This window comes from Drosophila elegans, unplaced genomic scaffold (genome assembly GCF_018152505.1).
Source record: "Drosophila elegans isolate 14027-0461.03 unplaced genomic scaffold, ASM1815250v1 contig_814, whole genome shotgun sequence".
NCBI lineage: Eukaryota > Metazoa > Arthropoda > Insecta > Diptera > Drosophilidae > Drosophila > Drosophila elegans.
In genome coordinates this window covers 492311-516002 of record NW_024546167.1, presented here as the reverse complement: position 1 = coordinate 516002, position 23692 = coordinate 492311, and the positions used below count along the sequence as shown (strand labels likewise).

General features: G+C 40.0%; 7 protein-coding genes and 6 non-coding genes across 14 annotated transcripts; 3 read left to right on the top strand and 10 right to left on the bottom strand.

Annotated features, from left to right (window-relative positions):
• Window positions 1-194: 194 nt before the first annotated feature.
• Window positions 195-5714, top strand: LOC108141827 (protein brunelleschi). Its single transcript, XM_017265408.2, has 10 exons — window positions 195-784; window positions 848-1612; window positions 1669-2540; window positions 2603-2846; window positions 2902-3458; window positions 3528-4021; window positions 4088-4281; window positions 4345-4536; window positions 4602-4809; window positions 4882-5714. The coding sequence occupies exons 1-10, from the start codon at window positions 586-588 to the stop codon at window positions 5159-5161; spliced, it is 4005 nt and encodes a 1334-aa protein (XP_017120897.1). The 5' UTR covers window positions 195-585; the 3' UTR covers window positions 5162-5714.
• LOC108141830 lies at window positions 5544-7098 on the bottom strand. The gene is made up of 2 exons (XM_017265411.2): window positions 6836-7098; window positions 5544-5934 (listed from the first exon to the last, which is right to left on the bottom strand). Exons 1-2 carry the CDS (start codon window positions 7043-7045, stop codon window positions 5746-5748), a joined length of 399 nt encoding a protein of 132 aa, XP_017120900.1. The 5' UTR covers window positions 7046-7098; the 3' UTR covers window positions 5544-5745.
• A 1225-nt stretch (window positions 7099-8323) lies between these two features.
• Window positions 8324-11851, bottom strand: LOC108141829 (sperm-associated antigen 7). 2 transcript variants are annotated; one of them, XM_041710655.1, is made up of 8 exons: window positions 11725-11851; window positions 9824-11634; window positions 9600-9652; window positions 9387-9442; window positions 9154-9206; window positions 8921-8973; window positions 8694-8747; window positions 8324-8513 (listed from the first exon to the last, which is right to left on the bottom strand). In XM_041710655.1, exon 2 carries the CDS (start codon window positions 11547-11549, stop codon window positions 10779-10781), a length of 771 nt encoding a protein of 256 aa, XP_041566589.1. In that variant the 5' UTR covers window positions 11550-11634; window positions 11725-11851; the 3' UTR covers window positions 8324-8513; window positions 8694-8747; window positions 8921-8973; window positions 9154-9206; window positions 9387-9442; window positions 9600-9652; window positions 9824-10778. The 2 variants fall into 2 exon arrangements, with proteins under 2 accessions (XP_041566589.1, XP_041566590.1); XM_041710656.1 differs by having other exon boundaries at window positions 9387-9439.
• Window positions 8582-8656, bottom strand: LOC121467907. Its single transcript, XR_005977932.1, has one exon. It is a non-coding gene; the product is annotated as a small nucleolar RNA Me28S-Cm2645 (small nucleolar RNA).
• LOC121467911 lies at window positions 8814-8889 on the bottom strand. The gene has a single exon (XR_005977936.1). It is a non-coding gene; the product is annotated as a small nucleolar RNA Me28S-Cm2645 (small nucleolar RNA).
• LOC121467910 lies at window positions 9048-9122 on the bottom strand. The gene has a single exon (XR_005977935.1). It is a non-coding gene; the product is annotated as a small nucleolar RNA Me28S-Cm2645 (small nucleolar RNA).
• Window positions 9280-9355, bottom strand: LOC121467908. Its single transcript, XR_005977933.1, has one exon. It is a non-coding gene; the product is annotated as a small nucleolar RNA Me28S-Cm2645 (small nucleolar RNA).
• Window positions 9505-9579, bottom strand: LOC121467912. The gene has a single exon (XR_005977937.1). It is a non-coding gene; the product is annotated as a small nucleolar RNA Me28S-Cm2645 (small nucleolar RNA).
• On the bottom strand, window positions 9718-9792 carry LOC121467913. Its single transcript, XR_005977938.1, has one exon. It is a non-coding gene; the product is annotated as a small nucleolar RNA Me28S-Cm2645 (small nucleolar RNA).
• A 521-nt stretch (window positions 11852-12372) lies between the features above and the next one.
• LOC108141828 (cryptochrome-2) lies at window positions 12373-14463 on the top strand. Its single transcript, XM_017265409.2, has 2 exons — window positions 12373-13127; window positions 13188-14463. The coding sequence occupies exons 1-2, from the start codon at window positions 12461-12463 to the stop codon at window positions 14138-14140; spliced, it is 1620 nt and encodes a 539-aa protein (XP_017120898.1). The 5' UTR covers window positions 12373-12460; the 3' UTR covers window positions 14141-14463.
• Window positions 14464-14890: 427 nt separating this feature from the next.
• LOC108141733 lies at window positions 14891-15794 on the top strand. Its single transcript, XM_017265227.2, has one exon. It carries the CDS (start codon window positions 15035-15037, stop codon window positions 15659-15661), a length of 627 nt encoding a protein of 208 aa, XP_017120716.1. The 5' UTR covers window positions 14891-15034; the 3' UTR covers window positions 15662-15794.
• A 1597-nt stretch (window positions 15795-17391) lies between these two features.
• Window positions 17392-18141, bottom strand: LOC108141748. The gene is made up of 2 exons (XM_017265243.2): window positions 18086-18141; window positions 17392-18033 (listed from the first exon to the last, which is right to left on the bottom strand). The coding sequence occupies exons 1-2, from the start codon at window positions 18126-18128 to the stop codon at window positions 17594-17596; spliced, it is 483 nt and encodes a 160-aa protein (XP_017120732.1). The 5' UTR covers window positions 18129-18141; the 3' UTR covers window positions 17392-17593.
• Window positions 18142-18352: 211 nt separating this feature from the next.
• LOC108141641 lies at window positions 18353-19091 on the bottom strand. Its single transcript, XM_017265112.1, has 4 exons — window positions 19037-19091; window positions 18710-18982; window positions 18571-18606; window positions 18353-18369 (listed from the first exon to the last, which is right to left on the bottom strand). Exons 1-4 carry the CDS (start codon window positions 19077-19079, stop codon window positions 18353-18355), a joined length of 369 nt encoding a protein of 122 aa, XP_017120601.1. The 5' UTR covers window positions 19080-19091.
• Window positions 19092-23692: the final 4601 nt, after the last annotated feature.

Sequence of the window (23692 nt, the reverse complement as noted above, 5' to 3'; positions counted from 1 at the left end):
TCAATTTGTTATTGTAACAAACAAAAAAAAAAAAATTTTTTTTAATTTAATGATAAAACTGTTTTATTGTTGTTTACTGTTTACTGTTGTTTTATCAATAAAAAATTATATTATATGTAATTTTACACTATTTCCGTCGATTAGTGTGACCCTGCCGACCGACAATCTGTGCGATTAGCCATTCACAGCGACTAGTCGACACGGGCACTGATTGGACAATTTCTTTGCCAAAAGCAACTGCCAAACAGTTTTCTTCGCTCAAAACGCTATTTGCATAACGATTTGCAGGGATTTTCGCGATCCCCAGAGTGCCCAGCACCAGTCCCCCTGTGGAAGTGTCACGTGGACTTGGAAACGGGCCAGAAAACCAGAAGAAAAGCGAGGTGAAAGCAGTCGACACTTCGTTACAAAAAAGGGGGTGGAGGAGGTGGTTGTTCCTCTGAAGAAATCGAATCCAAACGAGAGCTCAACCACTTGGCAGCGAAATGGAAAACCACTGAGGCACTCGGCAGATGCAAAGGAAACTGGAAGTGGGATTGCGATTGCGATTGCGATTCAGGACTTGGAAGCCGCGGCGCGGTGTAAATGCGTGCGGCCGTTGGCCTGATGCTGTCGCACGGTGGTGGTGTCGTGGAGCCGTCGATGTCCCGGCCGGATTACGAGCAGAGCGCCCTCCATCACAGCTGTCTGCTGGTGCTGCTCCGCGGCGTGGGACCATCGCGTGCCCGCATCCTCCAGCGGGCGTTCGAGAAAGTGCGACGTGTCAGCCACATCCGGGTGAATGGTGGGTGCTCCCACTTGAATCCACTATAAACTATTGTTAGCTTCCTTCTGTTTTGCACCGCAGATTCATCTGGTAATCCCCGCACTATTTGGATTCGCTTCGTACACGATCATCCTGTGGAGCACAACGACTGGGGCGACTTTCAGACCCATCGCCGACTGCTGGGACTCGTTACCATTGGCAAATTCGAAAACCAAACTGAACTCAATGAGCTGTGCCGCCAGCACGAGTCCCTGAAAGTTCGCTACGGTTCTACACTGTACGAATCGCGTGCCATTTTCTTTGGACCCGATGAAACGCCGCTGGAGACCATCGGCGAGGTGCTGGCGTCACCACCAGCCGGGGGTCGACGCCTCCAAGATGAGTTCACCACGCCCTCGAACTTCAAGGCACAGGCATTCTTCTACCGCGAACAGGATTCGTGTGCGGATCTGGAATCTCGAATTGGGGATTTTGCCAGCGCTTTGTTTTGGGTCCTGGAATCGCGACGCTTGGAGCGATCCCGCGAGAAGGCGGACAAGCTGAGCCTGCTGCAGGCTCCCTTCGAGAAACGCGACTTTGTGGGCCTGGACATGGAGTCGAGAAACAATAGGAAGCGCTGCGTGGGTCGTGTGATGAAGAACCTGGCGGATCTATCGCTGCAAGCCGGTCTCGTGGACGACGCTTTAAGTTTGTACCACAATGCCAATGAGACCTTGAGGTCGGTGGGCGATTCGCTGTGGGTTGGAGCCACCGAAGAGGGTCTGTGTGCCGCCTCTGCGATGCTTTTGTATCCTCAAATGCGAGAGATAGAGACGCTGCACAGGAACTCTTCGCTCCAGGAGGCGGGTGAGTAGCGAAAATATGATCTAAACTGCCTTTAGTAAATCCTAATTACTGTCCAGGCACCTCACCTTTGAAAAACACCCCGGAAAAGTGGCGGGCTAGTGATGCCACCAAGAAAATCAGCGCCAGTGAAGCCACCACAAACAACGTGGATGGCACCCAACAAAGTCAGCAGCATCAACAGCAGCAGCAGCAGCGCGTAACCTCGAACTCATCTTCCTGCTCATCGGTGTCTTCCCTGGTGACCACGGCCACCAATTCGTCCGCCTCGGACACGCCAACCACCTCGTCGTCTTCCACTTCGACGATATCGGCGGCACCGATTCCGGGGCACCAGAGAAACGGCGATTTGCCGGGCAATATACTCAAGGCGGAGGAGATCACCAACTACTATCGCAAGGCCATCATAAACTACAGTAAATACAGGCATGCAGCGACCATTGAAACGGAGGCGGCTCTGAAGGCCTCACGGATTTGCATCGAACAGAATCGTCCTCTGGACGTGGCCATGTTCCTTCAGAATATCCTGTACATTAACCTGAGCATGAGCGAAGCGGAGCGTGTGAAGAGATTCGAGATCATTACGGAGCTGTACCAGCAGATCGGTTACCAAAGGAAGGCGGCGTTTTTCCAGCGTCTGGCTGCACTGAAGCATGTCCAACAGGGCAGCCAGGCGCCGGACTGGAATCAGAGCTATCGCCTCATGTTGGGCAGCTTTACGGGCTATCTGCTGTGCCTGGATCCACTGGAGGTACTGGAAAATGCTGCCGGCTGGCCGGCGCTGCAGATCAATCTCGTACAGAGCCTCATAACGGCTGCCCGAAGACTGGGACACTCTGCCCTGGCCACGCGCCACATGACCTTTCTGCTGCAAACACAGTGGGATAACATGTCGCCCACGGAACAAAGTGAAATGGCTGTGCAACTGCAGGTAGCATATGCAAACCAAAATGGGTAATACAAAACTCTGTTCTTACTAATGAATATTTGCAGAATTTAAGCGCCCAGTGTGAGGGATCACCCGTTCCCTTAGTGCTGGAGAATGGCACTGTGATACCGCCCGCCAATCTCACGGATCTGCCCTACTGCCTCGATCTACAGGTCAAAGATTTGCCCGCCCACCTGCGACCGCAGAGAATAAAGGTGGCCAAAGCGGACAGTGGACCCTTTCTGTTCACCCCCATACACTTCAATTCGGTTGACCGAAGGGACAAGAAAAAGGACAAAAACAAAATAGGTGAGGTGTTATAGTATATAAATAATATATTTTACTAAGTTCCCCACTTGTTCAGCTTTCCAGTGGGTGCAAAACGATCTCAGCGAGGTCACTGTGCGCCTGCGCAATCCTCTGCCCTTTGAGCTGGCCGTCACGGACATGCGATTGTTGTCGAACGGTGTGGTCTTTGAGTCGCTGCCTCAGACTATTGTTCTCCAGCCACATGTTCCCACTTATGTGGCGCTCCATGGAACGCCCATTGAGCCGGGACAGTTGGATCTGCAGGGCTACAGCACACACACGCTCGGCGTAAAGTCCAACTGCCGGCTGAAGCACATGCGTGGACGCAGCTTTCCACCCAATTACCTGGTGGATGTGATTCCCGCCCTTCCCAGGATATCCGTTAAGACTTCCCTGCCGCAGACGGCGACATTCAGCAACATGAACAGTGCGGATATTGTGGTGACCTCCGCCAGTTTGACCCTGTACAATGGCGAATCCTCCAGCTGCACGATAACAATCACAAATGAGAGCACAACGCTACCACTGGAGCACCTGGAGGTCAGCATAAACTCGAATGTTGAACACGAGCTGCAGAGAAAGATCTTTCGGGTCGATGAAGAGGCATTGAAGGTGAGATTTGCCATCATTTGCACCATAAAATAGCGTTTATAGCCAATGGATGTGCAATTTATTTTGCAGGCCAAGCTACCGGTGCCTCCACAGGGTTCGCTGGAAATCATCGTGGATGTTTATGCCGAAGCGGACTTCGTTTGTCCCCAGCCACCCGCTTCGGTTCATTCAAGCGCCGCTGCCGGGGATTACGGTGCGGCGTCACTCACCCACTACTCCAACGTTTCCACCTCTGGGCATGCCAGCTTGCCATCGAGAGTCAGTTCGCCGCAGCATCGTCGCCACGAGCCACAAAACTCCAGTTTTCGTTCCACCTTCTCGGGCGGTCAGTCATCGCTGGCTGCTTTGAGTCTGCAGCCTGGCGGCGCTAGAGGAGCAGGAGGAGCAGGACCCTCCAGTCTGGGCTCGCAATATTCGCAGCACATTGAGGCACAAGTGCGTTTGAAGTACTCCGGCGGAGAGGCTCTAACGGCGGGCTACTGTCGCCAGTGTGCGGTGTCTTTTAACCTAGAACTTTTGCCCAGCGCGCAGATAACTAGCTGGGATGTCCTTCCCGCTGAGGTGTAAGTGCAAATCGTATTAACTTTAGAAGCCATTACATCTAATTGTATTTATCATTTTTATTACAGACCCTCTCAGTTTTACCTGGTTCTTGACATTTCCAATTTAACCGCTCAAGAGATGTCGCTCAACTACACGGACACCAAGAATATACTCATCGAGGCCGAGGAGAGCTGCCGAGTGCCCATACCCGTGGATCGTTGCTCCCTGGAGCAAGTGGTAGCCGCGCGGGCAGCCGAAGTGGCTGAGAATCTGGAAAGGGGTAAAGCTAATACTTATTCAAAATAAGTTTATTATATAATTAATGATTTAACCTGCCTATTAGAGCTCTGCTTTCGGACGCAACTGCTGTCGTTTAATGATGCTCTGAGCAAGCTCTGCTCAAATCACATAGCTGAACGGGTGAAAATCAACTGGCTGTTGACGGGGACGGATATTCGGGGAATCGCCTCCCTGCGAGGCATTGTTCTCTCCCAGTCCATGGTGGATTTGACGGCTGTGTCGCCTTTGGAATGGGGTAAGTTGTTGTGAATTTGTGTAACCGGTTTTGTTTATAGTTACTATGTTTATCTACTTACTTAGCCATCAGCCTCCAGGAGACGCCTGTGCAGCCGCACAGCGAGATTGTGTGCACTGTGGGCCAGAGTTCACTGCTTAGCATTCAGCTGGCAAACACATCTGTGCAACCGCTCAGGAACTTGGTGCTGAGCATCAAGTTCTATCAGGATTACCTGAACGGAATGGAGAATTACAATTTGGAGACACGCGTGGCCATTTCAGGACCAAATAGGTAAGGAGATAAACCACAAAGCAATCCAATCTTTGACAGCTTTATTCATTATCTGGTTTTAAACCCCGTTAGAATTGCAATTCCCCTACTGAAGAAGCAGGAGCAGAAACAGCACACATGCTCTGTGATATTCTTTACGCCCGGACGCTTTAAGGCCAGCATCGAGTGCACCAGCAATCCGCAGAAGCAGTCGGAGGCTGCTCAAGCGTCACTGCTAAGTCGTTCGTGTCCGGCGGAAACCGAGAACCGAGAAACCGGCCAGTCGGTCATGTTCTCCTCCAGCTACGATGAGCAGCAGGCGCACGTGTGGAAGTTCATTCCACCGATCGAGGTTACCGTCGTGGAGCAGTGAGATGTTAACTGTCGCTAGTTTAATTTCGTTATTATGTTTGTGTATGTATTGTGTATGCCCATTTCCCCGCTCCAGTAAATTGGATTCCCGCTCTGTTATAACCGGAAACACGAAAAGCAATTGTTTGTAAAGAATTCTAACTAGATACAATATATGTATAACGCATAACACTGTACTTGTATATAACTAAGCTCAAACACAAAACATGTACTACTGTACCCTAAGCTTGATAGAGAAAATGGCCATAACATAACATAAATCTAATAGAACCTATAGTCCATGCCTGTAAAGCATATACATATTTAAACAAGCGTTACGCCGTGGTGTATTTACATATATAGATAGCAAATGTTCCGCGCACTAAAAGCCACGCCAAGCATTATACATTTTGATAAGAAACTTGTATTTACAACATATTTTTATACAATTACCGGGGCAATACACACATGTATCATTACTACAAACTACAAATTAATATTGTTGCTAAAGAAATTATGCCAATGAATTGTGTGAGTAACTGTAGTGTAAACGCAATAAAATCTATTTGACGAAACATGGAATTCGGTCTCCTTCCGTTCGCATTCTCAACCGAGTCTCCGGATCTCGTCCATGGTGAAACCGTTCCGGTTGAGCAGAATCGAGGAGAGCACGTACACGTAGTAGCTGCCCGGGATGAAGGTCAGTGCTCCGATAATGCTCAGCGCCCACACACGATCCGATCGCTCCCGACTCGTGTCCGTCAGCCAATTCACAGTGGCGAAGGCAATGCAGATCTACAGACAAAGAAATCAGAGTGGCCGATTAGTAAGTATCTGAATTTGTAGAGGGTCCACCCCAACCTATAACTCAAAGGCAGGACATAGTTTGTCTTATAAAATAATGTGAAATAATGTTTAATGTAATATAATATCTAAAGACAACGAATTCAGGAATCAGTAAGTTTCTCATATGGTTAACTTTTATCATAGTTTTTTTTTTTAGAAGGATATATACTTATAAAGCACACAAGACTGGTTTAAATAGCGGTCAGAACTGAAAGCGGATATTGTCCCCCGATTTAAACAAAAATATTTAATCAATACTATATTTAAGGGAATTAAAAAGAAATTTAAAACTGCGAAGTTATATATTTTTTGTATTCATTTTTCCTGTATATACTACATGAAACAGGAAGACAACTTTTGGGAATGTTTTATGCAGATAGCTTTAAGACTGAGAGTATAGTTGTTAAAGTATAAAAGTTTATAGGATCGGAAATGTCTCTCCTTCCCTGCGTTGCAAACTTTTGACTAAAATTATAATACCCTTCGCACAAAATGTAGTTTCATTTAGAAATGTTACTTAACATTTGAATGAAGTGAAACAACTTAAGAAAATCAACTGATTTTAGAATGTTAACTGGCCAAAATTCTATATTGCACTGCAGCTTAAATGAGGTAGTACATATTATACATATGAGTAATAATAACAATAATTTTTATTTTAAGAGAAGGGATTTTTCAGACTTTTGGTATAATAAGTAAGGTAAAAAGTAATCCAAGAAAGGATTCTGATGGATATTTCAAACACGAACATACATATACATACATATATTAGAAAGTATAATATATATATATATAAATATATATATATATACAAATGTATATGTATAACCCATAAACGGAGAATACTCACAATCCCACCGATAAAAAGCAAAAGGATGATGACAATGGTTTTCCAGGGCACTGGAACCGATGGCTCCGTCCACTGTTCGTTGACGAATCCGTCGGTTTCGCACTGGGACTCCACCACCTTGATGTATTCCCCTTCCCCAGAGACTGCTGGCGGGGAATTCGAGATCCCCGCATTGAGACGACGACGCGAATCCGTTTTGGTGGGCTGCATATTTGGTCTACTCGCCGAACTTGACCGGCTGCCAATTACACAAAAATAAGGCGGCGATTTCAATGCATTTCAATGTTATCAATAAAAACAGCTGTCAGTAAAGCTGCCAACCTGGGGAAAATGAACGAGTACAGTAAACACTAAATAAATTACATTTAAAAAAAAATACCATTAAGAGCCATTAGCTTTCATAACTTTGGGAATATTAGAAAATATAATATAAAATAGAATAGGCTTGTAAATGAAAAATAATTTAGAACCAAAAAAAAAAAGAAATTCCTAATTTCATTATATTGAAAAATTCCTCTTTGGCATAGAATATATGTAAAGTAATCCTTTGTAGATTTTAAAAAATCACAAAAAAACAAATACTCTTCTGATTTATTTATTAGCAATGTCATTTTTTAACATTGACTTAAACAGATGGTAAACAGATGCAGTTTGAACATGTTTAGGGAAATGTGGGTTCCGAAATTATTATCTCTTTTAAAAGTCTTTAAATACAAACTTTCAATAATTTCGAAATAACATTTTTAAAATAGCAAAACTGTCCAGTTATCTTTTAATTTTATTTTCCAAAGACCATCTTCGTCTGTGGGCTCCCAATAAAAGCCATCGTGCTCCAGCGGACTGGGAATAAATGGAGAAATCCAAGTCCAATTCGGTATGGAAAGTGGCATAAAACTACATTTTTAGATAGAGCATAACCGAAGATACTAGCAGATATTACAGAGATCAGACAAACAACTATATCACGAAAAAGAAGAAGTATCTATAGTTTTCTTGACCAATGCAGCAACTGGAAAAGATTCAACGATGATCTCGCTTTAGGACATAAATACCCCAAGACTTGCAGTGCTTTGATCCAGGTGGAGTCGAAATCATGCACTCGTTGCACCTGTGCCAGTCCTTACTGTGCTTTCCAATTGATTTCGCATTCGCTTCGTATCGATGGCCGGATCAACTATGCACACGATAAAGTTTGACAATATATTCGAAAGAAGGAACCAACCCAGCACCTGTTTAAATATATCCCTTGGAGTTCCGTAATCCGCCAACTCCGGTACCATTATCTTAATGAGTATATAGTACACAGCCGGAACTGCGAGTAAAATAAACAGAACAAAAAGTCTCTCATACTTCTTTTCAATATTTTAAATATATTGTAATAATTTGGAAAATTGTTTATTGTAAACCGTTTTGGAAATACAATTTTTGGTTTTTGGAAAGACTAGTTTTTATTACTTGACTTTGACCCAATTATACAACCCTGTTTTGTTTATTAGTTCGAATCAATTTGATTCATATCACATAATTTATTGCATAAATTGTATTTTAAGAAAATCTATTTGCATTAAAAAAATCTTTTTTAGAGTAAATTAAGTTTATTTATTACCGGTAGTTAAATTAAATTTTGATTTTAAGAAATAAAATCGTCAGAAGATCCTTTTTTCGTCATCGTACAACCCTGGAAAATTAAAAATGTTCTCGATTAATACACAAGCATTAAAAAAATAAATAAATAAAAATATTTTAATAATCAGTTCTACTATCAAGATAAATCAATCATAGACATCAGATGTCCCTATCATAAGATCTCATCATTATTATATTGAAAATCAGTTTTAACAAAAAGGTTTATACTTACAAGGCAAATGGATAGTCCAAAACAGTAGTCAGGGTCTAATTTGAAAGAATAAACCTGAAAAAATAAAAAACATCGCAGTTAGCACATCGAGTGATAACAAAACATTTAACATATAATTTTACTAATCAGTTCTACTATCAAGATAAATCAGTCATAGACATCAGATGTCCCTATCATAAGGTCTCATCATAAAAATTGAGTGTTTCCGTACCACAATTAATACTTACAATGTTTGAAAATCCTCCTTTTGTAGTTATTCTATTAGATATGTCCAGTTTCTCTGTAATAATAATAGATTAAGAATTATTGGAGTATTTTCTAAGAAAAGAGTTTGCAGAAGTCCTTTGAAATGGTATTATCAGTTCTACTATCAAGATAAATCAGTCATAGACATCAGATGTCCCTATCGTAAGGTCTCATCATAAAAATTGAGAGTTTCCGTACCACAATAAATACTTACAATGTTTGAAAATCCTCCTTTTGTAGTTATTCTATTAGATATGTCCAGTTTCTCTGTAATAATAATAGATTAAGAATTATTGGAGTATTTTCTAAGACAAGAGTTTGCAGAAGTCCTTTAAAATGGTATTATCAGTTCTACTATCAAGATAAATCAGTCATAGACATCAGATGTCCCTATCTTAAGATCTCATCATTGAAAACTTGTCTTAAAGTATTAAAAATTATACTTACATTTAGGAAAAGGACCGTTTTCTGCTTGTCCCAAAAGATATCCTCGTTGAAATCTGCTGAAAGATTAAATAATAAGTTACCTTCAAGATAATAATAAGCATTGCGTTAATATTTTTGTAAAATCAGTTCTACTATCAAGATAAATCAATCATAGACATCAGATGTCCCTATCGTAGGATCTCATCATATAAAAACATTCAAAATAATACTTACTTATAAAAAACATCTTATTTGAAGCTCCTTGGGACAGGAAACGCCAATTTCATCTAAAATAAGAATATAATAATTAGTATGCTTCTACATAAAACAACTCCTATGACATTTTATTTGTTTAATCAGTTCTACTATCAAGATAAATCAGTCATAGACATCAGATGTCCCTATCATAAGGTCTCATCATGTTGGTTAAAATATTTTTTAATAAAAATATAACTTACAGTATAAGCGATCCCCAAGTCGTACTGAGAAGTCTCTAAATGAGACTCTTTGGGTCGAAGTTGCCACGATGCCCAAAAGATTATGTTATGTTTCCAAATCCGTACATCTTTCAGTGATTTTTAAACTTTCAGCTGTTTAGGATAAAATTCCCAATGGAATTGGTAAATTTTTCCAAGGTTTGCATTTTTGAAAACATGCTTATTTTAATTTTCTTTTCCATTGCTCCGCAACACGTGGTGTGATTTCCGCCATATGCTTAAAACTGTGACTGCTCTTGAGTGTTGTAAAATCACTAAAAATAAAATACCAAATTCGAAATATTCGGGATTTTTTGGTGCCTTCCGAGTGGCGCCCCGTTTTCAAGATTAATTTGAATCTGTCGGTTTTTTCTATATTTTTATTATATAAATAGATATTGCGGTTCGGACGCCGTTGCGGATACCTAACTTGTTCTAAACACTTCTAATTCTCGCATCCTAATTGGCCAACAAATTAAATTGCTTATTTACTTATGATTTACATGGCAGTCAATGACCTTGCATGTGACTAATCTGAATCAACAAAACTAATCTCACTCGATACAAGGCTGTCCTAACTCGAAAAATATGTCATTTTTGGGGGGATAATGATACCCTAAATGAGAGATGATAGTCATGTCTTTTTCCCATTTTTGTACATAAGATTAATGGAAGTGTGGGAACACAGATCTTATAAGTTCTAAAATTTAATACACATTTTGGCAGCAATTTAGTTTGTTAAAATAAAATTTGATCGTTTCCTGTTGCTTTCAATATAATCGAATAGGAATTGGGAACAAGACAAGAATGGCTGATTCTCTTTTTATGGTTATAAATTTAAGTAGCCCTTACAGAGTATAATCATATTTTTTGGGTTAAGACAGTCTTGCGTTAAGTGAGCTATCTGTATACTAAGTGTGTCCCACCAGACGGCTTATCATGGGTCCCCTGTGGATGTGGATGTTGCCTCCGGCGCCTGCTGCTCCTGCTCCAGTTCCTGTTGCTGCGCCAGTCGCAGACGCTTCTTGGCCTGGATGTCGGCCAGCGTCTGTTCGATGGAGCGCATGTCCTTCTTGTTCTTACTGGGCACAAATCCGTAGCTTTGGTTGGTCTCCGTCTTGCGAGCCGCCTGCAATGCGGCTGACTCTCCGATGAGGTGGGCATACTTGGCCTTATAGTTAGTTGTGGGCTTGACTTCACCGGAGTCCGGATCTCCGGCAGTGGATGAGGATGTGCAGTTCGCCGCCGCCTCGGAAGTGGAGGCTTCCTTGTCGCTCTGCTCCTGCGCCAGTCGCTCCCGCCGTCGCTCTGCGTACTCCTTGGCTATCTCTGGATTCCAGCCGTCACCATTTCGTCTGGCTGTGACCTCATCCTCCCCAGGAGCATGCTCCTTTTTGTATACCACCGAATGCCGATCCACATCCTCGCGACCAAAGCTCATGGCAATGAAACCTCCGTTTTCGGCTATCTCGTGTATCACCGAGCGATGCACCTTGTCCAGCGGCTGGAACTCGATGCACTGTCTGTCGTCCTTGGCGAATCGGCCCATCCGTTCGTCCACATACTTCCGGAATCGGAGGAGCTCCTCCTTCTGTTTGTTCTGCATCCGTTCCATCATTTCGCGCTGTTTCTTGATTAGCGTCTTTTGCTGCTCGTTGTTGGCAGGCGGTGCATCCATGGCATTGAGTATCGTGTCGAGCAGGTCCATTTTCCCGCCGTGTTTTTCTCGCTTTTCCGCCGTATTTTCTGCTCTCCTCACTCGTTCTTGTTTTGATCAATTGGCGGATGTGCGCCTGCGATGCCATCGAAAGAAAGAATTGTGCGAGGGAATCTCAGTTAATTGGGTGGTTCTCTCTTTGGGGGCGGTTTTCTGGGAGACTTACCACTCTCTGGCGGTTATTATTAGCCCGTTTGGGTGTTTGATTGCCGTCGATTTGCTTGTTTTATACGAGCAAAAGTAATTATAATTATATTGGCAACCGGTGCTTGTGCACCAAATATACTCTGCGAAAAATACCGAAAAAAGTGGATGCCAACTCGGTCGTAATTGCTGTGTCTTAGTATTATTAAATTACTCAACAGCTGATTACACTTAGCGACAGGACTTAGGTTCGCACATTACATTTGAACATATTTAAGTTCAACAAATTTGTTTATTTTTAAATTTTGTAAGTAAGTATATTAATATATTTAACTGTAATAAAAAAATGTTTATCAATTAAAAATTTACTAAAAAAACATATTACATTTGATTTAAGAAGATAAGTTTTTGTTCAAAATAAACATTTCATAAACGATATTTATATTTATTTTAAATTGTATACTGGCAAACATTTTAAAATTATATTAGGTCTGAAAATACCGCGGAAATGGTCAAAGAAATGTTTAATACCTTTTGAGAAATCTATACTGCTTTATTTATAGATTTAATAAAAACAAAATAAATAAAACACAAATTAAACGGTTTTCGAGCCTCTGCAAATGCTTCCTTTTGCAGCGTAGTGTAATTAAGTACGTGAAAAAGAGTTGGCAGGTCTTTTGAGCCGCTTTTGTATTTGAAAAACATATTCCGCGTTAAATCTGAATAAATACCGTTTTAAATTGCGTACACGTGCTGCAATGGGTGCAGAGCGATCCACATTGGTACACTGGTTCCGCAAAGGACTCCGGGTCCACGACAATCCCGCTTTATCGCAGATTTTTGCAGCTGCCAACGCTGCGCCTGGTAAATTTTTCGTCCGCCCTATTTTCATTCTGGATCCTGGCATCCTGGATTGGATTCAGGTGGGCGCCAATCGCTGGCGATTCCTGCAGCAAACGCTAAGTGATTTGGATCAGCAGCTAAGGAAACTCGATTCCCGTCTGTTTGTGGTGCGCGGCAAGCCCGCCGAAGTTTTCCCCCGGATCTTTAAGAGCTGGCGCGTGGAACTCCTGACTTTTGAGACGGATATCGAACCATACTCCTTGGCCAGAGATGAGGCCGTTCAAAAGCTGGCCAAATCCGCGGGTGTCAAGGTGGAAACCCACTGCTCCCACACGATTTACAATCCGGAGTTGGTCATAGCCAAAAACCTTGGCAAGGCACCAATTACCTATCAAAAGTTTCTGGGCATTGTGGAGCAACTAAAAATACCCAAGGTTCTAGGAGTTCCACAGAAGTTAAAGATTATAAATGAACCAACCAATGATGAAGTGGAGCAGGAGGATTCAACGGCATACGATTGTCCTACTATGGAACAATTGGTCAAGCGACCAGAGGAACTGGGACCCAATAAGTTTCCCGGGGGTGACTATGTTTATATAGAGTTTATTTTTGAAATTTATAACCTATTATTTAATCAAACAGGTGAAACAGAGGCGCTGCGCCGCATGGATAAATCCTTGAGCGATGAACTTTGGGTGGCCCGTTTTGAGAAGCCCAACACGGCACCGAATTCCCTGGAGCCCAGCACTACTGTACTGAGTCCTTACCTCAAATTTGGATGCCTCAGTGCGCGATTGTTTCATCAAAGGCTTAAGGAGATTCTCAAGCGGCAGACAAAGCACTCACAGCCTCCGGTTTCGCTAGTTGGGCAACTCATGTGGAGGGAATTCTACTACACAGTGGCGGCAGCTGAACCCAATTTCGATCGTATGCTGGGCAATGTCTACTGTCTGCAGATTCCCTGGCAGAAGCAGCCCATTCACCTAAAGGCCTGGACACACGGACGCACCGGTTACCCCTTCATCGATGCCATCATGCGACAGTTGCGCCAGGAGGGCTGGATCCATCATCTGGCCCGGCATGCGGTGGCCTGTTTTCTCACCCGCGGAGATCTGTGGATCAGCTGGGAGGAGGGGCAGCGGGTGTTCGAGCAGCTGCTGCTGGATCAGGATTGGGCACTGAACGCTGGCAACTGGATGTGGCTCTCTGCTTCGGCCTTCTTCCATCAGTACTTTCGCGTCTATAGCCCCGTGGCGTTTGGCAAGAAAACGGATCCCCAGGGGCACTACATCAGGAAGTATGTGCCGGAACTCTCTAAGTATCCAGCTGGCTGTATTTACGAGCCCTGGAAGGCCTCTCTGGCGGATCAGCGTGCATACGGTTGCGTCCTGGGCACAGATTATCCCCACCGCATTGTTAAACACGAAATCGTGCACAAGGAGAACATCAAGCGGATGGGTGCCGCCTACAAGGTGAATCGCGAGGTGCGAACGGGCAAGGAGGAGGCGTCCTTCGAGGAGAAACCCGAAACCTCCACTTCAGGCAAGCGGAAGGCGCGAAAGGCAGTCGAAAATGCCCCCAAGCGAAAACGTTAAAATTAAAACATTTATACTACCTTCAGTGAAAGGTACATTCATTTATAGAATTTGTAAGTATGACGTTAAAGTTAAACACCATTTAAAATGATATTTTATATATATATTATATATATATATTTTGCATGTTATTCCCTGCTGAATCTACATGCAACGTAAGTGGTTTTTGTTACGACAATTAGTTTGACCTAAAATATATTGTTAACATAATGGAAAATAAATATTAAATAGTAGTTGATCCTTAGAAACAGTCAAATACTTGAAATCTAACTATAGTATGTATTCAAAGCCGGTGAATTTTAAATAAATTAAATATGGACCAATCTAGTTATTGAATTAAGTACATATATTAAATGGGAGAAGATTATGAGGGCCACACGTAAAAAAAGTGTTACTTTTACTAAATTTTAATAATTTTAATTTCTTATATACCATAAAAAAACATAACTTTTATTAAAATTTATTTATTTAGCATTTTTTTTTGTATTCTATAAATTTATGATGTTTTTTTTACAAAACAAAACAAAAATTATACATCTAAAAAAAAAACAATCCCCAATTAAATATTTAATTTTATGTCTTAAAAGTTGAAAGTGTCAAACACAATTTTTTTTTACCAACATATTAAAAACTGTGAAAATTGGAATTCAATTCCACTGGAGGCAAAATGAACATTTTCAGAAACAATTTGGCCTTGAATTTCAATTCTGACCCAATCGAGCTCTGTCAGTTGTTGAGCCAAGTTGTGAACTTCAGTCATATCAAAAATTTCGGCAGCTTAAGACCTTCAACCTTTTCTTAGTAAAATATATAATTTTTAAAAAATTTAAATTTATAATTTTGGTGTGATAGAGACCTATCTAATTCCCAAACTTGAACTAACCGACTAAAACCATGTTTCGCAACTTGTTGGCGTTGAGCAACAAGCTGGCGCTGCAGCGAATTTTCGTTTCCCGCTTGACCTCGCGCTCCAATATGTCCACTGGTCGCACGTGCCTCACCTTCAGTCGTCCCAGGAACGTCGATGGCGTGACCGTCGTTGATATTGATATGAATAATATGGCAAAGAATGACGTAGAGTTCAATCGTAATTTCGTCAATTCGTTAACGTCGATGGACCCTCCCCATTCCCAGGATGTCGCTGAATCAACACCTGTGGAGGAACCTGTGCCCGCGGCCACCGTGGAAATCCTGCCAACTGGCACACCCAGTTCCGTTCTGGACGTGGACGGCAATCCCATTGTGCCCATCGAGATCGATGGCTGGAATCAGGACGATGAGGATCCCACCGTGCAGAAGAACAGCAAGGACGTGGACATTGGCAACGACGACGAGTACAAGGCCGAGATGGCTCTGCGGGTGCCGGAGATCAGGGAGGGTCAGACGGAGTACAAGGGCATCAAGGTGAAGCTGCCGGATACGGTCCACCAGGATGTGGGCACCTATCGCTTCCGTCGCGACTCCCAGGACCTCCAGGAGCTCGGAGACGACATACGTCTCGTGCGGTACGACAAGAAGTAGACAAGAAGTAGACGAACCGTGTTTGTGTTTGCCCTATCAAATGATTTCCAAATTCGCCTGGACCGACTTACTGGACGAAGTCCGCATATTACTTTTCCAATTTTTGTAATAAAGTCGGCCATGCTATATTGAATTATCCTTTGATTGTATTCCTTTATTGTATTTCTGATTTAAATTTAACTTACATTTGTTTTCAAGTTGTTCATTTAACATAAAATATACGAATATTGTCTCTGCTCAATATATTATTATTATATATATTACTCCTTTCTTAAAAAAGTAAATCAATAGTAAGAGCGAATATGTTAATATATACCATAAATAAAACTAATTTAAACAAGAAAGGAAGCAAACTTCGGCGACCCGTAGTTCAAAGACTCTTGCAAGAATTAAATATTTTTGAAAACACTAAAATTAAGATTTACTTGCGTATATGTTTAAAAACATTGAAGCTATGATGATTTGCAGCTCAATTATTTGATAGTTATTTTATATATTTATATTATTTCTATGGGAGCTATATAATAAAGTCGTCCGATTTTGATGAAACTTAAACCGTAATTCTGAAATATTTAACCATTACTATATGTCGAAGAAATAAAAAAAAAATTAAAAAACAGCAAAGTTAAAATTTTTTTGCTATAGTATATCCAATCCGGCTCGTTCCGACTTATATACTACCTGCAATAGAAAGACAACTTTTTGGAAAGTTTCATGCAGATAGCTTTAAAACTGAGTGACTAGTTTGCATAGAAACGGACGGACAGACGGACATGGCTAGATCGACTCTGCTAATGATCCTGTTCAAGATTATATATACTTTATAGGGTCGGAGATGTCTACTTCACTGCGTTGCAAACGTCTGACTGAGTCTACTTGATTTAATATTTTTCTGGCACATACCCAACAATTAACTAAATTAACCAAAGGAAATCTTTTTAATTAAATGCCATAAACAAAGGAGCACCTCACTACTAAAAAAAATATTAACGAATACCAGAGCCATGAGATGCAAGTGCAAGCATATGGACACATAATAGCAATATGCAAAATTGTCCCGAGTTCAATTGATGATTATTATCCTGGCCGGAAGTGATGCGGACTTGGCCACTAAGAACTGTCAGCTAGCGCCCGGTCATGCTTAAATGAAAATCCAACTATTGACCACGACCACTATTTACTCCATATCACAAAAGATCGTTTTGTGGCCAATGGCAACCGAAACCGGGGCAAACACTTCCCATAAATTGCATTAAAAGCGGTCGAAAGGAGAGAAAACTACTCGTGACAATGCAGCGGATATAAACACGCTGCAAAATGTTTGTAGGCTCTAAACCAAAATTGAATTTGCGGTTTTGCCTGTGGGGGCGTGGCTGTGCGGGGATGGGGGCGTGGTTTTTGGTGGACGATAAAAATGTCTATGCAGGTGGGACATTGCAAATAACTGTAAATGAAGCTAAAGTGCGGTCAACCGAATGGGAATGCAATAAAAATGACCAGGAGCTCAGCGAAATTGTGGAACGGTCAACAAGATTGATTATATATATATATATATATATATATATATATATATATATATATATATATATATATATATATGTATATAAATATATAATATATATTATAATCAATATAAACAGTGATAGAACAACGTTAAAGTGTTTTTGAAATATTTTAGTTAAACCATTTAGATTAAAAAAAATTAAACAAATCCAGGGAACGAAAATAAATATGTTTTTTACGTACTTTCTAGCATTTATTTTATTTTTTTTTAAGGTAACAATTATTAGTAGACGACAGAATATATATCATAGACACGATTTTGATGAATATGATAAAACTCAAAAATTACCAAACCAAACATTATGAACAAAACAAAATTTTTTGTTTTCTTGTTAAATTTTTCTAAGTGACGTTCGCCGCTCTTTTGGCTTAATAATAACTATATTCGTCGTTCTCTTCGTTGCTTTCATCTTTTTCATCTTTTTCATCGCATGTTTTCGAGTTCTTCAAAATGTTACTCAGTTTTGTTTTATTTGAAAACTTGTAGGCCATTTGAAGAGACTTTTTCTGTCTTTGATAATACTTTCGACACTTTTTACTTATTTTAGTGTCCTTAATAAGATCATCAATCGCATTCATGCGACTTTTTATTCTACCTTCCTCGTACTTGCGACGTTCATCATAGAGCAGAAATTGAGCATGTAGCTTCATTTTGGCTAGCATTGCATTCCCCTTGCTAGCTTTTAAAAGTTTTTTAATCCACTGTGATAATTCAGCGTTTTCAGTGGCTAAATATTTATACTTTTCCACAATACTTTCTAGTTGCTTGGTTGCGTTTGCATTTAGTTGCTCAATTGTTTTGCCTAGAACTTTTAGATTTATTGTTACATTGAGTTGAAAATGTAGTGTTTTTGTACTTACTGCATCCAATATTTGCCAGTAGAAATATTGCTATAATTTTCATATTGCTAATTTGAACAGCCAACTGAAACTGACATATAATAAGGTAAACCGACCGTTTAATGGAGTGTAGCAATACGATTTGAAATGCTATTTAATCAATGGCACTTAAAATAGTAAAATATTTATTGATTTACCTTAAAGAAAAATATCTTCGATTTAAATTAAGTTAATAATAATAATAATAATAAGAATAAGAGAATACAATTTAATTTAATTTTCTTGGACCTAACTTAACAATCCGACTAAAGAGTTGTAATGGAACTATTTTGATCACAATTTATTGCCAAATTGGAAGCAGCTTTAGACATTGTATGTTTTGTATTTAATTTTTAAAAATAATACATTTTATTTATATATTAAATGCATTGTTTTTGTTTTAATAATCATCACCATCATCATCATCATCATCATCATCATCATTATCATCAATATCTTGATTTGATTTCTTGATTTGATTTTTCTTTTGCGGACCACATTCTCTGGAATTACGAGATATTGTGTACTCTTTATTTGAGTTGGAAAACTTATACGCGCCTTTGAGTGCGCTTATCTGCGCTTTGTAAAGGGCAATGCATTGTTTACCTCCCTTTCTCAAGCGAATTATAGTTTTAAGCCTGTTTATGCGCTCAGTAATGTCATCTTCCAATCTTTGTCGCTCTCGGTCGTAGTGTTTAAACTCTGTCACTGCACGAATTTTTTCTGGAAATAAGGCTGGTTGCAGGGGAATCATATAGTAAAGTTTTTCAATTCGCTGAGAGAATTCAGCGTTTCCAGTGGATAAGCGTTTATACTTATTTACAACATCTCTTATTTCCTGAGTAACAACGGCATCATCCGCTTCAAACACACATAAGGCTGTGAATTGTGTCGAATTAGTGGAAAGTAAATCCAGTGATTACTGTGACTTACCGTAGCCGATGTTTGCAAATAGGATTATTGCTATAATCTTCATCTCGCTAACTAGAAACACCAAATGATAGTTAAAATATAAAATCTTATAGATTTATATACTTAAATCGTTGAGTGCAAAGTATCGTTTCACAGGGTGTAACAAAACAATTCGCCAAGATTTTGTAATAATATAAATGCAAATAATTCGAAACTGTTGTGTAACAATGTCTCATTCTATTAATAATATTACCGGGTCCAAGTGGTTTTGGAGGCTTTAACAACCTACAATATGTTGAACAATTTTACATCATTAATTTTCAACATTCATTTTGAACTGTTAAAAAAAAAAACGCAATATCATGGCTCAAAGACATTTATTAGCAAAAAATATCTTTGGCAAGCCGAAGTTTACATACCATTGTCGCTTATTTATTTCAAAACTCCTTAGATATGTCGATTTTCCGAATTGTTTTTCAATCGTTCAATAGCAATCTTATGTTTTATAAAATTTAAACAGTATTTCTGAAATTGTAAAAAATACTATATTTCGAGCTAATAAGCGTATTTGAGAGAAACAAACGAAGGTTTGTCGATTTTCCATAGTTTTTCAGATCTGCTCTATTGAACTTTAGCTGAACGATGAAGTCGTCAGATTTTTATAAAATTAAAAAGGACTTCTACATATATAAAAATGACTAAATCTTAGAGTATATAGGTATATGTTTAGAAAAAGAGAAATTATAATTTGTTTTCATTGTTCCGACTCTCTGTATACACAAAATCACTATACTTTATAGGTTGAAAGTTGAATGGTCCCTGCATTGCAAAATATAGTGGCCTCTGCAAGGGTTTTATAACATACCCCAAAAATATTCGAAAACGTTAAAAGATGATAATTTATGCCAGAATTATGCCCAGATAACTGTTGTTCCGGAAATACGGATATCACTGACGAAGAACTGGCAGATAGAAGTATACATTTCACAGTCATCTACACCAAAATCCCTCCGACAGGAATATGGCGGCAGTTTGCGCCTGGAAATGATGTGGTTGGTTAGTTGCGGTCCTTGTGGCCGTTGTTGCTGCTTTTACTGATGACGTCGGGCATGGAAATAACGACTGACTGACGGCAAAGCTTTTTTTCGGGCCGGCCATGTAACAACCGTAAATGTAACACAGCAGTTAAAGTTAGGCCCGTTGGCAGTAGGTCATCCGACATCCGACATCCAGACATCAGACGCCAGACCACTGAAGTTTTAAATGAAAATGTCCAAGCCAACAAATTGGTAGCCAGCAGTATTTGTGCGGTTTTAAATGGAGCCACTTTTAGGGCTTATAGGCAGATAAATTTGAACATGTGAGGGGTTTGTCATTATAAGTTATTTTTAATAACTAAAGCACTTTTACTCCGTAAAATACAGTAAACAAATGAAATTACTTTTTGTATAACTCTTCTTAAGTACCTAATATAAATAAATTATTCACGTTTCCACTTTTTTTAAATAATTTTTTTCGATCATATTGGCCTTTTAGTTTTCTTTAAAAAAAAAAAATTTTTCTTTGTAATAAATCATTTTACATGGTACTTTTTTTGTTGGTCATCCTCAAAAAATGTATTAAGATAAATTAATTAAAGATTCGAAAATTTTACTTAAATGTTTTTGCAAAATCAAAAAAAAAAATTTTATTTTGGCTTTCTCAATGCTTTTATTATAAATAATTTTTTTTTTTTCAAGAGACTATCGGCATATAAATAATGTGTGGACTGCAGCAAAAATAATCGGTAAGTCAACCAAACGAGATGCAATCAAAGCAATCAGCTTCAAATGGACCACTCAGCTCAGCTGCCACGCCCCGATCAGCCACTCCCCTTCGAGCCTCACCCCAAACCGGAGGCCATCAACATCATCATTATCATTACCGTTATCATCGTTGGTCGGCTGGCATTTCCGCTGGGCCCGAGAGTTGGCCAAGGGCCATTACAGAAGTTGACCAACTTTTAATACCCGCACTGGCCATGTTGCGCATGTGTAATCCCATTAAAATCCAATAAGTTAAATTATTTCCATTATTATTATGTGAACGCACTTTGTCGCCGTCCGTCCATCAGTTCATCCGCCCCTCCGCCCCTCTGCCCCCGCCGCCAACCAACCTTTTTTGTGTCCTGCATGATAACTGCCCATGTGGGCGTTTATCTCTCGTGTGGCTTTTGTTGCCCCACCAGAATCCCTCCTCACCTTTACACTCAACAAATTATTTCTTTAATATTTTAGAAATTTTCAGTTGAAGGTTACTTACTATATTTATCAGCTTTGCAAATGTTTTTCGTGTTGTGAAAAGGGCTTATAAACTTTATATGAAAAGCAAATTACATTTCTGTTTAGAGCACATAATCTGTATAGAGTCTACACCACAGACTAAATTTCTAAAAAAAGTTCTAAAATTTTAAATGTCAGGAATATCTAACAAACACTAAAATAAATCCATGTCAATCAATCCAAAATCAAGAAAATTGTTCGAAAGGGTTTTTCGCTATTTATATATTTAAGTGTACAATTTGAAATCCGGCGGCAGCACTTTTGACCAATATCTGCAACACTTCAAACTCTGCTGGCTGTTTCTGTTTCATCTCCGTTGTCCGAGTGTGGTCAAGCCCCCATCCTCCGTCCTTTGTCGTCCTGTCCCCTGTTTGTTGGCCATTAAATTGCATTACGTTCGTGCAATCATAATGATTGCCATTGCCATTGCCGTTGTTGTTGCCATTGTGTCGAGTAATTTGCGTATATTTTTTAATTACTTGGATGCTGTCCACGAAGCTTAAGAGCCGCTGAAATGTCGATTGGACTTAACTTTAATAATAGATTTCATCAATGGAGATCTCTTCAGAATGTTCTTAATATCAAGAAAATCGTTCTGATAAGTTAAGCCTCGTTCCTACAATTTTAATTTAATAAACAAATATAGATCGTTTTAAATCGATCTAAGGACAATGCGTCTATTAATACTTTAATAGTTTATCTGCTTACATATTTTCAGTTAAGTAAATTAAATAAAAAAAAATGGTAATCAATAAATGTAACTAACAAGCCAAAGTTGAACCCTTCCCTTTAAACTAAGTAACAAAGATTACAAAATGAAGGGTCCAGTCAATCCCCTCTTTTAATTTTCCAACAAATAGGTATTACAAGGAATTGGAAACTTGACCGGACCAAGCCCTTTGATAACAAGCTTACAATGGGATCTTTAATGGATCCACTGGACGGATGCAATCACCATCAATATCCAGCAATCAATACTCGATGAGCCAATCGAAGGCAAACCAGACCATAAATGCCTGTGCGCCACTTAAAAGTCATCAAAGCTCTTATCTAATGGAATTCTTAAACTTTTGCCGGCCATTTTCCTCCTCGTTTTTTCCCACCCGAAAGGATCCATAATTAAACATGCAACGCACAATGGTGCTCTAATGGCTAATGAACGGGGTGGTTTTGGGTGGTTGGAAAGCGGATGGAAAGCGGATGGAGTTCAACAGCAAGATGCCAGGCGGTGTAAAATTTGCATTTTTGCCTGTATTACCCTCATCGTCATGCCAATGGAATTGAAAATTAACTCATTAAACTTGGCGGCGGCCAGCGCGTCGTATACGTAATGCGCCAAGATCTCGCCAAAGATTAATGATTTTCGAAGTGACAGCCAAGGGGAGATACAGATCTCCCGGTGGCGTGAATTTGCATGCAATTATTTTCATATCAACTTCAATGCGCCGTGAAATGTCTCGAGCGCGAAACGAGGAGCAATGAAAAACCGCTTTGCTGTTGTGACAATTGTAATTTTTCACTCGCTTGGTTTCATTGTCCGAGTTAAACTGATGGTGCCACTGGCAGTGCCGCTGACACGGCCACAGCCACTTCCTCAGTTCCTCAGATAATCAGAGGTTACTTTTCCTTCTCTGAATTTCATTTAAATGATTACGGTTTTCCATTTCCCTTTGCCAGTCACTTTTTGTGTTTTATTTGTGTCTCCGGTCGGCGGCCATCACGTGAGACATAAATTTTTCATCGAGCCCCCTGTCTTTTGGGTATATTTTGCACGCCATTGGCACTCTGGTACGGAGGACTGACCAATTGGTTTTATGACCCATTCCGGCCCACTTATTTCCTCCTGTTTATGTTGGCGAGTTTCCTTTTACGAGACCTTTTCATTTCACTTCGTTTTGTTAATCAATTTTTGTTTGTATATGGCGTTGAAGACAGGCCTAAAACAACACTCTAAGCAGCCACTTAAGGACGTGTTCTCTGTGAAAAACAAGAAAGAAAAAAAATAAAAGTTTATTAAAAACAAACCAATTAGAAATAGGCAAAAAAAATGTAAATCTATTTACAAGAATTTGTTTTTAAAAATTTAAAAGTTTATGTATTAAATCGAACTGCCTTTATAAAAATTTGAAAAAGTATAATAGGCTTAGCTTTGGTTTCACAAATTGCCAAATTGCATTTTATTTAAAATTAGCTGACCTCAAATTGAACAATTAAACTAACATATGCCCACAAACATTCGCTATATGTACTCCAAAGTTTGCCTACAAATCTAGCTGATGTAAATATATATTTTTGCGTTGCGGTTTGACCAAAAACTCGGCACATGCCAATTATGCAAATCCGTTTTTCCCTTATA